Below are 17608 nucleotides of genomic sequence, written 5' to 3'. Positions count from 1 at the left end.
TTTGTTTGGTCTGGCTAATATATTTTAGTTAGTAGGCTACAATATTACAGCTACAGTGAAAGGCCTTGCGTAATTTTTTCAACCATGTAGCCCTGTTCGCGTTTGATGGCGGGGGAGCAGGTGTTAAACGCGGGGTTATTTCATTAGTAGACTGTGTAAACGTGTAATAAACAGATCCTGAATTCCCTCACATCATTTACCACGAGCGCGTTTTCGGCGTGCCATGCCACGTCCTTTGTTTCTCAGCAGCAGTAGGAGGGCTTTCTTTTGGGCAGGTATCTATTACCTGTGTCACGTGGGCGGTGGCCAGGTAGGGCGCACACAAAACCAGCGCGATCCAAGCAGCCATTGCGGAGCAGAGCCGACGGTTTCGGACTTGTTTGCATCGATTCTCACGCAGTTAAAAGGCCACGGGACTCATCGAGGCGAGTCCGAGCCCGGCACAGATCTTTCTGTAGGTGTGGGGTCACTGGGCTCTTGGCTTCTCTGTCACCTGGAGTTGATCTCTAGGGTTTTGCTTTTGCTATCAGGGTTGGTGTGACAATAGGTTTTTCCCCCTTCTTAAAAATGACGGTTAATCCAGATTATCTGGTGCTTTTATTCACCACCACATCTGGCGCAAGTGGGGACCAATTGGGATCAGATGAGAAAGAAATTGTACAGGTGGTTTGGCAGGTTGTGGATTTAGCGACTAAAAAGGTAATTTCATATTTCCCCATGATGGTGTGTATGCGTGTTATGCATTGGTGTGTGTGTGTGTGTAATTCTGGTGGAGGTCAGAGAGAAAGTTTTTTTTATTAATTTGTCATATATAAAAAAACAAGGAAATATTACAATTTATTTATGCGTATATTCATTTATTTCATCTATCTGTCTGTCTGTGTGTATAGCTGCATTTGTGTGGGTGTGGGTGTACTGTATAGTATCATTTATATAAGGCAGATATTTCAACAAAAATTACAAAGTCAAATCTAAGGCTCTATCAGTCTTAATCCAGATCTATTCCCCTGCTATTTACCAATTCATCCATTTATGTATTTGCCTATGTAAATCTATATGCTGGAAATGAGCATTCCTCTGCTTTCCACATTTAGGCTGGTCAGGTAAACGAATTGCTAGTCAAACCGGATCACATTGAGCTCTCTGAGGATTGTCAGGAGGTGAGTGGACTTACCGAAGAGACCTTGACAGAAGCTGAACCGCTTGAGGAGGCCATCGAACAGGTGATCAGTCTCATACAATCTGTCCTGACAGGCTGCTATTAATAAAGATATTTTCATTTGAGAGTGGATCCTTTCATAGGACAGTTAAACTTTCTTTTCTGATTATCTTTGAGGGAGGGTCTGCATATAAACCATTTAGTGGCATATCTTTACCCACTATTACATGCATTATTTAACAACTTGTGGACTGATATTTGCACAAGCAGACTTGTGGGTATGTATTAAATGGCACATAAAAGTAGCATTCACTCAGAGTGTCCATGTGTGTGCAGTTGAATCAGAGGTTATGTGCAGAAGTGGACGCAGGTGCAGGAAACACCTTCTACCTCTGTACAGATGGACAGCTTCATGTTCGACAGGTCCTCCATCCCGAGGCTTTCAGCAAGGTATCAAACTCTAAATACTGCAACTGAGCAGGTGATATTTATTTATAAGGAAATCATTTATAAGTGCAGATGTGTGTTCTTGACTGCTTGCTTTTGTGCTTTTCAGAATATTTTGTTGCCTGACTGTTTCTTCTCATTCTTTGACCTGCGGAAAGAATTCAAGAATAAATTCCCATCAGAAGGGGAGTTGAAAGACTTGAATCTTCAGGTCATGGCTGACTGTATCCTTAAAGAAGATCATGACATCATTTTGTGTGTGTTTTTGTACGACTTAAATGGATGAGAGTAGATTATGACACACAGTTGTCAATTCTCTGACAACCAGGGTAAGGAAGTTGTATTTGAGTGTGTATGAGAGAAAAAGATAGGCTACAGGGTGTTGGCTGCAGGATCCCAAGGTTTTGAAATGCAAATAGACTCACAATAGTGTGGGCTCAATTGAGCCAGCAAGAGAAAGCCAAGAGTGTTTAGCCAACAAGCTTAACCTGCCACACCTACGCTGTAACGTCTTAATACACACACACACTTACAGAATCAAATACACAATGCGATAGCTAAGCCCTCTGCAAAGCAAGAAAGGTTAATCGAAAGTCATTCTCTCCCTTCATGTTTCTATTGTTCCTTTATGGAAGCCTGCGGTGTTTCAACGGTCCCTGTGCGTTTATAGACGCCATCCTAGTTGTTCCTTGCATCTTTACTGTGTCATTAAATGGTAATTATCACGGTAACACTAAACCCAGACGCTGTATTCCTTGACTGAGGTTGCGATCAGACCTAAATGTGGTTGTGGATTCTTCTCTTCATGCTTTCACTGCTCACAAGGTTCAGCAGATGTCCGAAATTGTTTTAGCACTTATCTCGGAGCCTGTCTGTAAGTCATTATAACTTATTATATATTATTGTCTAAACAATTGATTGTATTATTCAGAAGTGTTTTTGTTGTGAACCTGCTTTATTTGTCTTCACAGGTCACCAGTTCTCCTTCCCAGAAAAAGTGAATGACAAGTTTGAGACTGGCACTTGGTAAGAGCCGTTTCTTATTCAAGTTAAACTATCAAACAAATGTTTGCAACTGTGTTCTACGTATTGTTTTAATTAATTGATTAGTATTGAGTATTTAATATAAAGTTTATTTTTTATTTTTTTTATTTTAATAAATCCTGAGAAGTTCATGCTATGAATTCAATTCTTATTCACTAATGAACATGCAAAAACTATTACTGGTAAATGAATTTTACAGTAATTTTATTTATCTGTTTAGATATTGAAGGTTTGTTTTTATTTAGGGTCAAAGGGTCACTTGATGTTCATTTTTGCCTGGTGTGACATATTTTTAAATTGCATGTATGTATGTGTATAGTAGTAAGATGGAGAGGGTGGATGATAACACGGTGATCAGAGCTCGGGGTCTTCCATGGCAGTCCTCAGACCAGGACATCGCCCGATTCTTCAGGGGTCTCAACATCGCCAAGTATGCACACATACAGTAACCTGCAAACCACCCATAGGCAGCACTTATTAATAAATGATTATCATTCAGTCTGTGCACAATGCAAGTGTTTCTAATGAATGCCTGTATGTGTGTGTGTGTGTGTGTGTTTGTGTGTGTAGAGGAGGTGCTGCGTTGTGTCTGAATGCACAGGGCAGGAGGAACGGAGAGGCACTAGTGCGCTTTGAGAGTGAAGAGCACAGAGATTTGGCCCTGCAGAGACACAAGCATCACATGGGCACCAGATACATTGAGGTGCACACACATTCATAAAGCTATTATGTTAAGTATAGTGTAATACTAAGCATAGTGATATATAAATAAATCATATTAATAAAAATTTAAATCTGTTTTGATACATTGATGAACAAAATCCAGTTACTATAACCTTTTTTTAATTGTAGTGAAATTGTATGTACGTTTAAAATTATTTACATAATATTTTATTGCAGGTTTACAAGGCAACAGGTGAAGACTTTCTGAAGATTGCAGGAGGTAAAAAGACGTTTTTTTTTTTGTGCTTAAGTTTGCATGCATGTGTTATTTGTGTTTGTATGTGGATAGGGTTGGGTTCTGAGAACTGGTTCCATTATTAATTAAATTCTATGAAAAATCTATTCTTTTTCAGAACTGGTTCAATTAAAAAAAAAATGGAGCAGTGTGACAAGTGTAGTTTCCCAAACTTAATTATTTGTATGAGCCACTTCTATGAATTTAAAAATGTAATGTGCAACCAATATAGTGAACAAATGATTCAGAGTCAGTTCTTTGCAGTGAACCAAAATCAGTGAGATCTGATTTACATTTATTCATTATTGAAGTCATCTAATTTGTCCATGTCGAAAGACCTACAGGAAGTAAAATAACTGTAATAATTTACAAGAATTGGACCAGGAACTAACAGTCTTACTTTCCCATCCCTATATGTGAACAATATTTGCACATTCTAGTCTTACTAGCGACTATATTAATGCAGTTGTAATAAAACTGTGTATATCCTCTGATTCCCTGAGTTTGTGTTCCGTCAGGTTTATTTGCGTTGGTTTGAGGATGTTTTGTGTATTTTAGATTCACATTGAGTGGCTCATGTGTCAATGTCTGACCGACAGGTACCTCTAATGAAGTCGCCAAATTTCTGTCGAGGGAGAATCAGGTTATCGTGCGCATGCGTGGACTTCCATTCACCGCCACCGCTGAGCAGGTGCTGCAGTTCTTCTCCCCGGCGTGTCCTGTGACAGACGCCACCGAAGGCATTCTGTTTGTACGCTTTCCCGATGGCAGGCCCACTGGGGACGCGTTCGTCCTGTTCTCCTGCGAGGAGCATGCTCAGAACGCACTGAAAAAACACAAGGACATCCTGGGCAAGAGGTACATAGAGCTGTTCAAGAGCACTGCGGCTGAGGTGCAACAGGTGAGAGCAGCACTTCCTATTTGATTTCAAACCATTAGTTGTGTAGAGTGTATTATAGTTGGTTTAGACCGACAGACTCGGCTGGGCAAGTAAAGCGTGATGTGTTTGGGTGTGTAAGTGTGTGTACAAGCATGTACTCTATCGGCTCGCTGAACAAACACTCAGCTCGGCAATCTGTAAAATATTAGCTTTTCAAAGATGTCATAAAGATTTTCTTCCAGTCTTCCTGTTCTGCAATGCAAAATCTTTAAAATGTCATTGTTACTAATTTTGTAGGATTACTTGGAATTTCTCTTTGTTAATATTTAGCTGCCGTCATATTATATATCAAACCAAACTACTCAACCATTGCAGGTGGTTGAACTCACTTGAACCTGTTTTGAGCAGATGTCATGTGTGTTTGACTTGCTCAGCTGTGCTGTTCACCCGCAGTGGGGTGTCATTTAGGCAAAGACAATGCCATCGTGCTTTATATTAATAGTTGACTGGTTGTTGGGTTCTTTAATAAACAGAATACTTACAATTGAATCATCACATTAAAAATGCCAAAAGACTTAACTTATGCCTAACATAATAGGAAACCAAGCAAACTGAATCCCTCACGCAATAAACACCAACCTGCTTTGCCCATATACCTTTTACAAACTTGAATTACATTTTGTCTAATAACAGCATGCAGCACTGATTTTTTTATTGTTTTAATTTTACTTTTAACATAATAAATGCATAATCATTAGACTACAACAATGAACGTTATATGCATAATAAATCTATTTTATGATTTTTACTTTAGTCTATATTATATAAATGCAGAGTTATTTTGCTATCAGAGTGATTGCAGATTTTTTTCCATCTTAGTTTTTGAATGCAAAATATGCATTAGTTAAGTTTTACCTATAACGAATAATGGGAAAATTAATAATAAGAATAAAATAGGTTAAACTAATTTTCTGTCTATTTAAACCAAAGTACAGATATATCGGACCAGTCATAATGAAGAATTAATTACAGAAGGGGTAATGACATTAAACAATAAAATATAGAGAAACAAAGGTTTTTGCTCTGGGTTTTTAATGCTAACCCCTTAAGTGACTTGCTCAAACAGGAAGTGCATATTAATAGACCTGTTCTCGTAAAGTTCCAACCAAATATAAAACCAACACAGAATGGGCAAGTTGTCTCCATATATATATAAGGCCATTTAAAGATTCAGACACACCAAACGTGTGTTTGCATGGTGGCAAACAGTATCAGTACCTGCATGCAGAGCACAGTTCATCCGTCATCTCCACACCTGGAGCTTTAAACAGGCAGAAGTCTATTTGATGATCTGCATTGCCAGTCATATAACTCCAGCATTTGTGTGTCAGGTTCTGAACAGATACTCATCGGCCCCATTGATTCCCGTGGCCCCATCCCCCATCCTGTCTATTGTGCCACCCACCACATTCGTGCCCCCACCGGCAGCAGTGACAGGTGTGCGGGACTGCGTGAGATTGAGGGGTCTGCCGTACGATGCCACCATCCAGGACATACTGGTTTTCTTGGGGGAATACACCGCTGACATCAAGCCACATGGAGTGCATATGGTGCTTAACCAGCAGGTAAGCATCTCAGACCCACCTATATACATTAGAACTGTAGTATTCTTATGAAGTTCATCCAGTAACAAAATAAGCACACCTATGCAGCTCAGAATGTGTTCTGTCAGGGAGTTTTCCCCTTTTGGCTCAACCGCTCCGTGAAAAAGGGTGATTAATCACAGCTTCTGTCAGGACTTGTGATTCTTCATTCCTTTACAATGTGTTTCTATCATTGCCCGCTGAAGATAACTGTACTTGATAGACTATACAAATGTTTCCACACAAACTGCCTTTTCTTTTTTTAAGTTGGCTTGCTGGCTTGTATATTTCCAGCTAGATAAAAAGAAGGAATGTAATGATTCTGATTCCTCTTAACAGTTCCATTAAATATTCTTTTACAATACTGTTCAAAAGATTTAGTTGGAGATAATTAAAAAAGAAAAATTCATGTTTTGGAAGAATTCTCTTATGCTCACCAGGGCTGCATTTATTTGAACAGAAATACGGTAAAAAGAGTAATATTTTGAAATACTGAATAAAAATGTTTGTGTTCCTGTAGCTCAATTGGTAGAGCAAGGTTAGGGGTTCGATTCCCTGGGAACACATGATAGGTAAAAATTGATAGCCAGAATGCACTGTAAGTCGTAAGCATCTGCTAAACGCTTAAATTTAATTTTTATTTTAAATAAAAAAATAACCCCCCCCCCGCTCCCGTTATTGCAAAGCAATCATTCTAGTATGCTGATCTGGTGCTCAAGAAACATTTATAATGATTATCGATTGCATGAAACAGGTGTGCTGCTTAATATTTATTGTGGAATTTTATGATACTTTTTCAGGATTTTTTGATGAATAGGAACAGCATTTATTTAATATAGCATATTTAACAATGTAAAAGTCTTTACTGTCACCTTTTGAATACATCCTTGTTGAGTAAAATATTAATTTATTAAATAGTCCAACCTTACGAACCCCAAACATTTGAATGGTAATGTATTACTTTTTAAGGAATAAATATTTTTTGGGGGAAAGTAATTTAGAATTTAAAACAATTAATGCAAAGTGCTTTTTACACAGTTTTTTTATGCAACCCAATAATTACAAAAACATGTAGTACTTGTTTTTTGTTTAAAGTGAGTTTATGAATCAGCATCTGTTTGTGTGTTTGGTCAGGGCCGTCCGTCGGGTGATGCTTTTATCCAGATGCGTTCAGCTGAGCGGGCGTTCCTGGCGGCCCAGCACTGCCACAAGCGCAGCATGAAGGAGCGATATGTGGAGGTGTTTGCGTGCTCTGCTCAGGAGATGAACATCGTGCTGATGGGGGGCACGCTCAACAGGAGCGGCCTCTCACCGCCGCCATGTAAGTTACGACGTAAGTGCCGCTGGGCTCTGGGTCTGCTTCTCTCAGCTGTGTGTGCGGGTAGGTGGCGCTTCACGCCTTCCTGTTTTTCCCTTTTCTCTCATTCATTCACTTATTCATTCATGGTGGGTGTCCCGTCCATTTTCCCGCCCAGGCAGGAATGGGCTTCAGGAGAAGTAGGAATCTGGGGGGTGAATGTTTTTTTTTATTTGTTTTTATTTGTTTTAAATTCAATTCAGATCTTTTCAATTTGTAAGATGCTTTTTTCGATAGCAGGGGAATGGAGGGCTTTGATTTGGGGTGATTTATTGCAATCTTTCTAAATCTAAATGTGCACAATTTTAGTCCTTAATCATAAATGTCACCATATGCACTTTGGTGTGTTGTGGAAAGGCACTTTCTGTTTGATTTAGTGTAGATTTCTTTCTTTCTTCGGTTATAGATAGTCAGCTCCATAACTTTGCTATCCTAGCAACCAACAGCGACACATGTAAAAGCCTCGGCACGCCACAGGTTCAGTCCGGTTAAAGGCATCTAAATACCTCTGGCTGTGTACTGATATGTGTTGAAGGGTGGAGGAACATACTTGACTTGTAGCTGAATTATAATGGCAGTTATTGACAGTTTTGGGTTATGGTCTGCTGGTCACACTGGAGTGTGAGATAAAGTTTGGGCTAGAGATTTTAATAGAAATATGTTTATTCTCCTAAACTGATATTTCTTCAATAGATTTTGACAGATTTAATATAACAAGACACATACCATTGACATGATTGATGAGATTTGTAATTGTAGCGTTAACTATGAGGCATGCTCAAATTGGCTGCAAAACAGCTCATTTATTTTTCAGGCTCACAATGTGACAGGTGGGCTTTTGAGATAGCTACTGCTTGTGGCTACACCGTATATAGATCATTGTTTGTTTGAAGAGATGACTGCATGAGCCTCTGATGACAAACAATGAACAGGACTTGAAAGAGGTTTTAAGGTGTAAAGCCCTCATTGTAACTGGATTAGGTTCAGTCAGGACCACACCCTTTAATTATTTGGCAAAAATACCTCGACTACCTCACTAGTTTTTATGTTATTAGTAATTATGTAAATTCACTTTATTCACACTGAAATGGTATACACAAAGTTTTGTCAACAATTTTGTGCCATCTTAAGTGAGAATAAAATGAATTAAAATAATATAAAAAATTATGAAATTATGCATTAAAAAATATATATATATATCTTATCCCCTGCTCCATACAGGACACAATATTTCCAGTATTTCTGCTGTAATTGTGACAAAAAAAATTTAGTTAACAGAAACGGAGAGTATTAATATATTACATTTCTTAACCTGAAATTTCTTTTTTTAATCTTAAAGGGAATGTTCACCCAAAAATAAAATTCTATCATTAATTTCTCAACCTTATGTTGTTTCAAACCCGTATGACCTTATCTTTGGAACACAATTAATATACGTTTGATGAAATCTGAGAGCTTTTTGATCCTCCATAGACAACAGTGTGACCGAAATGTTCCCAGGCCCAGAAACATAGTAAGAACATTTTTTAAATAGTCCATGTAACATCAGTGCTTCAACATTGCTATCTGTGGAGGGTCAGAAGGCTCTCGGATTTCATCTAAAATAGCTTGATTCGTGTTCCGAAGATGAACAAAAGTCTCATCATCACATCTAGTTGCATAAACTGGAAGCTTCAAGTTTGTTTTTTCACTCAATAATTCCTCAATATACCACCTCCCCCATTTCAGGTTTGTCCCCTCCATCATACGCATTTCCTCACGGGACAGCTGTTCTTCCTGCTGGAACGGTCCTTCCTGCGGGAGCAATGCTACCTGTGGAACCAGCAGCTATCTACCCCTCCCAGTTCCTGTTGAGTCCCCGACCCCTGGCACCAGCGACAGCCTTCTACCCTGCCAGCAACCCACTGTACATGAACTACACCACCTATTATCCCAGGTAACAGTTATATCTCTTATGCTTGTTTTTCAGTCAAAGACAAGCCATGCGCATAGACTTATGCAGCATAAGATCAATAGTTACCTGCAATTTCATTCACAGAAGATGATGAATGGATGATTGAATGACATTTATTTTGGAGTTAATGACATGTCTAATACTCTAGTGTACATATTAATCAAAGTCAGCGTCTGTATCCAAAACTTAGAGAGATTACTGAGGAATGAAGGCATCACAGATGCATACATGGTTCCAAGGCACTGCCTTTAATATGCCATAACGCTGTGTGTGAAATGATACAAATGGCATCTGAAGGAGTGGTTAAAAGGGAAAAAAGTTATTTAATGAATATCCACTGGAATTCATAATTGCAGTTCTAACAAGAAATAAGCAGTGTAGTCTTGAAATATTTCCTTAGTTTTATCTAGAGTTGTTCTAGATCATTAGTTGTGATGCCTTTAAAATCGGTCTGAACCAGTTTCTTTAAGAGGCACCTTTATGTTTTGGACACGTTGGGCAATATGTTACTCTTACATGATGTCAGAATACTCATCGGTAGCTGTCTTATGTTTAATGAGATGTTTCACAAAATGTGATTATTTACGTACAACCCCTTTGTGTATTCTGTGGTGTTTGAGGGTGTTTTTTTTTTGTTTTTTTGAAGAGCTGCTTAAAAAAAGCTCTCAAAGCTGAACATAATGACTTTGTCTCTAAGAAGGACTTGCACAACCAGGAATGGGTGTGTTTAAAAGGGTAACTACACAGTGAGTGTGTCACACCCGTTTTAACACAGCATTAATGTGCGTTTTAGCTCACTTCATAGTTGAAGAACTGGTTCAGTTACGTATTGTCTGTGTGACATTTAAGGACAGAAATATGATTATCTTGCTATAGGAAGACTTCAGAAACCCTAGAGAAGATCTATAGAGTTATCTATCACTCCAACACAATGAGGTTTGATTGGGGTTTGATCTGTTCAACCAATAAGAAGAAACAGATCATTTTAAAAAATATAAATATTTCATGTTTAATATAAAAGTTATATAAAATACATATATATGAATACTTTGACTAATTTACCTTTTTTGTTTTAGTTTTTCATAAATTTGATCCATGTCTGTTCTCATACAGCCCACCTGGCTCCCCGACTAACATCACCTACTTCCCTACTGGCCACACCCCTTCAGCTGGCTCAGTCCTCTCAGCCCCACCCACAGCACTGATACGAATGCAAGGCCACGCCCCTTCCCATGTTTATAATAGCGGGTTTAAAGAAATCCTCAGCATGGTACATGGATATCAGGTGAGTTTAAAATACACCCACGACTGTATTACAATATCAGTGTGAGTCCAGGAATTTCTATTTTTTTTTTGTTGACTTCCTACTACTTCCTACTAAATAGCAAGTAACTCAATTAACTGCAGTTCACTGCTGACCTCTTTTTAAATGTATTAGTAGCCAGCTGCACAATGTTATTGAGCGCCACTGATCCAAATACAAGTCCTAGTTTGTTCCACATAAGAAACTCAGTGTGTATGTGTGTGTGTGTGTTTATAGGCAGGGCAAGGCTGGATTGTAGGGAACATTAAGGTGTGTCTTTTGCCCTGGAGTGCTCAGCATTGAAGATTTAGATGCTTTAGTGGGTTGAGTAAAAGGAATGCATAGTTGCATTGTCACAACCTCTCGATGAGCTAAACAGGTTCCTCTGGTCTAAATTCCCTCACAGACACACACACACACACCGAGCTAAGGTGCGGTGCATTGGCCTGCTCTAACTTGACTACTGGTTTTCCGTTGCATTGCAGCAGGAGCCCGGTAGTAGCATTCAAGATCAGGCACACAATGAACACTTCCATATTGCAAAAACCTGCTCATATTATGTATATGAGTTATATATAGTTTCATTATTTCTATAAATCATTTAAAAAATTTCAATTTTTATGCTTATTATTATAACTTAATTGATATATTATATAGCAATCATATTATAATTATAATTTAAAAATACATTAAACAAATATGTATATGGGTAAAAAATAAGATGTCCCATTTTGGTGTCTGCATCAATTTAAATGTACAAAAGTGATTTTATATGTTTCGAATAACTTTTGTGGAAAATAACATGATATGTGTTATAATGTTTCATCATCATACAACATAACAGATATAGTTATGTAAAAATTAAACGACATGCAAGATAAGATTTTTGGGTATATGAACTATTGTTACACTGAATAACATTTTAGTGTGTCTTGTAAATCATAGTAAAAAAAAAGTATGATAGTCATCTTTTTTTATTCATAAAACATTCAATTAAAAAAGACACATTTCAATATACAGGAAAAAAATGTTAAGCTGTATATTATATATATATATATATATATATATATATATATATATATATATATATATATATATATATATATATATATATATATATATATATATATATATATATATACATACACACACACACACACACACACACACTCGATCACTGTAATACATTTCATATTTATTTCTAATAAGGGAAGGAGACCCTCTGCAATCAGAATTTCAGAGTTTCACTTTCTTTTTAACATTCTTGCTTTAAGTTAAGAGCGTGAAGGGTTTCACCCAAAGTATGTATATGTGTTCAAAATATATTTTTTCACAGGAGTGAAACATTCTATTAGGCTGCCTAATGGGCTAACAAACCCATTCTAAAAACAGCTGTGACTCCTGCCATGCAGACCCACAATGTGCGTCTCTCCCATGCAGGCTGTACATTCGCCTCAGGCGGTTTGCTAGTTAGTCAGTAGGAGGGCTGTCACTCATTTGAGATGTGACCTATTACAAATAATGAGGCATAAGCATGTGTTCCTTGAGTAAATGTAATTTCTTTCTGTCTCCTTTAGCCCGGCAACAGCGACGCTTTGGTAACTCTCCCTTCTATGCTGTCGGCCAAGCAGCCTATTGGAGACCAGACTGTAGGAGGCGGAGCCTATCTTGACTTGCAGTTGCTTTAAGCCAATCTATTGACGAGGCCACGCCCCTGTGGTGGATTCAACAAACCCCTCAATACAAAGCAGTTTATGCCATTTATGCTATTTATATAAAAATTAGAAAAATAATTATATGTATTTTGACATTTATTGTATATTGCACATTGTTTTTTTATGCATTAGAGCTACTATTCTACTCATTCAGTTTGTTGCATGAGTTTGTATGTTTGTGTCCATGCACATGTAGTGATGTTCACTCAGGAAATAGCTTCTTGAACCAGGGTCTAAACATTAAACCTGTCGAATAGAGGCAGACTTTCACTGATACCATAAATTTAAGCCAAAGGACCAGAAAAAAAGTGTGTGTGTGTGTGTGTGTTTGTGTGTGTCAGTGCCTCCCTGTTGATGTGACTCTACCGTGAGTATGTGTAAATATGTAGAGCCTCTCTTTTTTTTCTTTGAAGGTTATAATTTGCATGAAGTTCATAGAGCTAGCTGTTCTAACATGTTTACAAGATTCGCCAAACTCTTGCACCGCGCACAGTGTAGTTCGTGGATGTATGCAACATAGTTCTTTTAAGTCATTTCGCCAAAAATAGCTCAGAACCAGAATCAGGAACAACTTTTGTGCTTTATATCTGTCTGTAAAATATGTATTGTCCGTACCAATCAATGTACAAAATTCTATAGCTAAATGTGCTTGTTGATGTGTGCATGTGTAGTAGATGTAACCAACTAATGAATGTGTGTGTGTGTTTAGCCAAAACAGTCAATGCATGTGTGTTTATTTACTGCACTCAGAGAGTGTTTCGGGCCTGCTGTAATGCACACAGGTGTATTTTCACCCATTGTCTGTGTATTAAGGAGAGTGTTTGTGTGCATCTGCTGGAATGTGAACAGGTTCATTTGTTACCTGCAGCTGTATCCCATCTATACTCTCCTGTTTGTTTATGCCAGTGTGCCTCATTTATTATACCCTGTGCTTATTTTTAAATACTAGGAGTAATTTGCATGTTTAGGCTTTTATGAGAAGTAGGAGTAAAGTGTATGACCATGAAATAGTCAGTGTGATTTTGTACTAGTACCCACATATGCCAATGGGCAGTAGTTAAGCAAAAGCACTACTCTTTCATGTTATTGATTTGTTACCATCATATTTGTAATTCGAAAACATATGTAGAAAAGAGAAATCAAGAATTTGGCTGTTTGGAGAAAGTATTATTTTATTTTGATATTTTATAATAACTTAAAATAAAGGAAATTGAACAACGTTTCTGAGGGACTGACTCACTATGTTTATGTATTTACATTTCCACACCTAAAAAAGTGAGAAGTGATTGAGCTACATTAAATAGATTTTATTTCAGTAGTTGTGGTCGTATCAAAATATTAACACGGGAGTTGCCCTCCCTTATGATAATCAAGGTTGTAAACAAGAAAATAAAAAAGTTTGCATTTCATTTTGCAGCTCATGATCTACTTCTCAAAAGAAATCCTGAAATGCATATTTAATGCCCTCTAGTGGGCAATGTAAGCATTAAAACAATCTCTTTTCAACGCACTTCCGGAAATGTCTTTGTTTTTATGTTAAGAGAGATAAAGGAGGTTGTTGTATAAAACTGCAGTTTCATATGAAAATGTATATAGAGATAGCAGTAAAATCTTTCACAAAATATATATTAGAAACCTTTAACTTTGCAAGACAGTTACCCACATGTTAAGAATAGCATATTTACTTTCATACTGCGCAATACCCACTATATAGGCTATACGGTCTAAAAATAGTGTATGATGCAGTACAATATACACCTTTTAAACAGTAGTATGCTAAATACATTCGTGACCCCATTATGCTTTCAGGTCAAGTGGTGCTAATACCCTCAAAAATAAAAATGAATTTTAATCCAATTTTAAAGATGTTTAAAAAATCTATAATGAATAAATACAGATGTTCAAGTGCACAAGTCAAATTTGAAATAGGTGTCTGAACACATTGCATTGTAGGATATAGTCTCCCAGGCAGTGTGTTGTGCTGTATACCATACATTTTGGCAAATGTGAAAGGTCAAACTGGTATTTTGCATACTTTGCACAGTATTCATACTGCATACTAAAGAAATAGTATGAGTAGTATAGTAGTATTCTATTCCGAACATAATCAAATATAGTTGTTGTATAAACTGAGAGCTTTAAGCAAAGCCTGGCTCGTTTAAATGAACTCTGCCCCCTAAACCTCAGGAAACCATAGACAGATTATCAAACATTGGGGAAAATAAGTATAAAGAATTATTAAAAGTTAATCAGCCTGTTTATACAGCGCCAGTGCCATGCTATGAACAGAGCAAGCAAACAAACATAGAAATGTTGCTGTTACTGATTTAAACAATGCTATGTTAATGCTAAATGATAAAACAGCTCTTATAGTTTAGAGGTTTGTTTAGGTTCATATACTGGTTAACAGTGAAAGTAGTGCATTGAGTTAAGGGCTGTTTTGTCTGTGTAGGTTTTGTGGTCTGTCAGCTGCGTGTTGTCTCAGAGTTCTGTCATTAACAGAGCCCTCAGCAGTTTCTCTCTCTCCATCCGCAGGTCTTCAGAGCTTCACACATAAGAAGAAAGACGGATGAACACAAAGAAGGATGGGGACAATCAGAGAAACGCCAAGAATCATGTCAACAGATGGAAAGAAAAATGAACAAACACATAACAAAAGAAAGATATGAATAGTCACAGAGAGGCAGCCAGAAATATAGGAAAATATATCTACTTATATGTTAATGAAATTATTCAAGGGCCTGAATGATGTGTGTGTACTATTCCCTACATTATGGGGACATTAAGTATTCCCTACATTATGGGGACCAAATGTCCCCAAGGACAGTAATACCAGTCATTTTTTGTCTTTGTGGGAACATTTTATTTTTAGTAGTCCCCCCATGAGGAAAACAGACTAAATAAAACAGAATTAAATTTTTTTTGTAAAATCTAAAAATGCAAAAATATTTCTGTGAAGTGTAGGGTTAGGGTAAAGGGATAGAAAATACAGTTTGTTCAGTCATTACATCAAAAATCATTACATCTATTGGAAGTTCCCCATAACAGATGGAAACCAGTGTCTTTGTGATAGCATCTTACCTTTCTGTATGTGTAGCATACGGCAGCAGGTGTGGTACAGGACTTGGAAAGAACGGGGGAGAGTTGTCACGCTCTAAACGTGACGCATCCTTCTGCTATAAAGGAGAAAAAACAAACAAAACAAAAACTAAGGTCTGTATATTGTCACATAGCATCTCCAAGGATTAAACAGAGATTTAAGTGGTGGGGGAACTTGTTTGCACAAATTTGTAATAAACCAAATGAAACTGTTATTCGATAGAAGCCGATTTATATCAGAAACAATGGTTGGATTTTATTTTGTGATTTAACTAAAGCATACATTATTTATCTTATTTATACAGTATACATAGGCGCAGGTCTACACCTTATTCGTAAAAGTGCCCCTATTATGGATTTTTGAAAATGACCTTTTGTGCAGAGTGTAACAGCAAGTGAATGAAAACATCCTGCAAAGTTTTACATCTGAAAGTGCACCATATATAAAGTTATTGTCTCTCTCTCTCAAAAAAAAAGTGTACTCTGAATCACTGAAACAAGTCGTTTTTAAAACGAATCCCAAGCCGTTAAATTTTCACGTCAATAATGTTGATTAGTATATTGCCCGCCCACTTTTGGGGTCTTTTCGCGTTGAACTGCAAAATTAATTTTTTGCCACTAGATGGCCGCTGTACACAAAACAGCACTGCGCTCACAAACGCTGCTTTATCACGCATTACAGGCATAAAGAAAGTAAAAATAAGACCAATCGGACCATCACCGCAGATTAGTTTGGAAAAAATAATCGTGGAGCGACTCCTTTTGGAGTAAATGCATATCATAAGATAATGAAAGAGTGCATGCATGTCAACTTTTTGTTGGGGTCTCCCAAAACCAAAATATGAACATTTCATTACTACCCATAATTAGACTACTCACTTTAACAGGAGTAACTTAACTAGAACAAAGTGCCATGTACATAGTAAAACTACTTTAAACAAATGGTGCAAACACTAATTTTACACTGCTAAAATAACTGGAAGTGGCTGACACCATTAAAATAAGTTGAGTTAGCGCCATTCTCCCGGTCGCGCGCTGCCGCGTGAACAGTGATGCAGGCTACAACTGGTTAGAGGGATGCACAAACGCTAAAGGTAACCAACTTCATGCGTTTTTTTGACCGAGTTTCATTTTCTAAATCGAGACGGACTGATCAGTCTACTGGTGTTTTGCAAAATTTGCAGCTTAAGCGGTTTTGGTGTTAATTCACATTGTTTCTAGATGATTATGTAGAGTGATCAGATGCATTTTAAATAATTGCTAAAAGCTTATCTCGCCAAAAAAAAAAAAAACTGTTCACAAAACAAAACAAAACAGATTTCACTGTTTTTGTGATCCTGACACAAAATGACCAGCTAACATGAATTAATAATCATATTAATAATAATTAATAATCAATAATCATATCAACAGCTAGGGTTAGCACCTTCAGCAAGGCAAAATAAGGGACACCCATTCACGGTCCCCTCCTGAAGGAGTGGGCATATAGTAAATCTTACCGGTGGGTATATGGGTGGTTGGACTTGTTTGTCCAAGGAGCTGTTTGAGGAGGATTTTCCCATACTGCACTGGGAGGATATAGCTGCAAGTGCCTCAGGGAGGTCATCTTCATCACTATGGTTACTATAGGAGACATAAAATATATCAAGAGAGGCCATACTGTTAAATCTAAAAGGCCCCAGGAGTTAAACACTGTCGTCCTACAGACTCACAAGCTAAACTGTCTGACGAGGCGTTTGCGCCGATCCACTCTGGGCTTCTCTATGTTCAGACTGCTCGAGCCTGAATCCTGTGAGGAGCTGGGATACCTGGGATAGGAATCTGAAGTCAGTGAATATAATAACACATGGAGACAAAGATGCTTGAAAACCATTTGAAAACCAGCTGTTCTCACCTGTCAGTTTGGTCTCCACTTGAAGAGTTCCCCTTTGAGGTTCCACTATCACTTTGGGTGGTGCGCTACAGTAGGAGAGAGCAGAGCACAAACTATGCATTATCTCACCATTACTGCCACATGCCCTCATTCTGTAATCTGAATATTTGTGCTTT

The 17608-nt window shown here is 37.6% G+C and overlaps 2 protein-coding genes across 3 annotated transcripts in view; one reads left to right on the top strand and one right to left on the bottom strand.

The window, feature by feature from the left end:
• Positions 1-309: 309 nt before the first annotated feature.
• On the top strand, positions 310-13682 carry LOC127974732 (epithelial splicing regulatory protein 1-like). 2 transcript variants are annotated; one of them, XM_052578220.1, is made up of 15 exons: positions 310-699; positions 1095-1223; positions 1496-1609; positions 1716-1830; positions 2382-2480; positions 2578-2632; positions 2970-3080; positions 3221-3353; positions 3551-3593; positions 4208-4509; positions 5880-6113; positions 7266-7464; positions 9217-9424; positions 10556-10727; positions 12323-13682. In XM_052578220.1, the coding sequence occupies exons 1-15, from the start codon at positions 568-570 to the stop codon at positions 12431-12433; spliced, it is 2157 nt and encodes a 718-aa protein (XP_052434180.1). In that variant the 5' UTR covers positions 310-567; the 3' UTR covers positions 12434-13682. The 2 variants fall into 2 exon arrangements, with proteins under 2 accessions (XP_052434180.1, XP_052434181.1); XM_052578221.1 differs by having other exon boundaries at positions 311-699; positions 7266-7452.
• LOC127974731 (band 4.1-like protein 4B) overlaps positions 13607-17608 on the bottom strand; it is a 28246-nt gene continuing 24244 nt past the window's right edge. The window contains exons 19-23 of the mRNA XM_052578219.1: positions 17454-17518; positions 17272-17367; positions 17059-17182; positions 15542-15636; positions 13607-15005 (exon numbers count right to left, since the gene is read on the bottom strand). Of these exons, the coding sequence (XP_052434179.1) occupies positions 14942-15005; positions 15542-15636; positions 17059-17182; positions 17272-17367; positions 17454-17518 (444 nt within the window). The 3' untranslated portion in view covers positions 13607-14941. The remainder of the gene's footprint in view (positions 15006-15541; positions 15637-17058; positions 17183-17271; positions 17368-17453; positions 17519-17608) is intronic.

This window comes from Carassius gibelio, chromosome B16 (genome assembly GCF_023724105.1).
Source record: "Carassius gibelio isolate Cgi1373 ecotype wild population from Czech Republic chromosome B16, carGib1.2-hapl.c, whole genome shotgun sequence".
In the NCBI taxonomy this organism is placed as follows: Eukaryota; Metazoa; Chordata; class Actinopteri; order Cypriniformes; family Cyprinidae; genus Carassius; species Carassius gibelio.
This window is presented reverse-complemented; position numbering and strand designations above follow the sequence as displayed.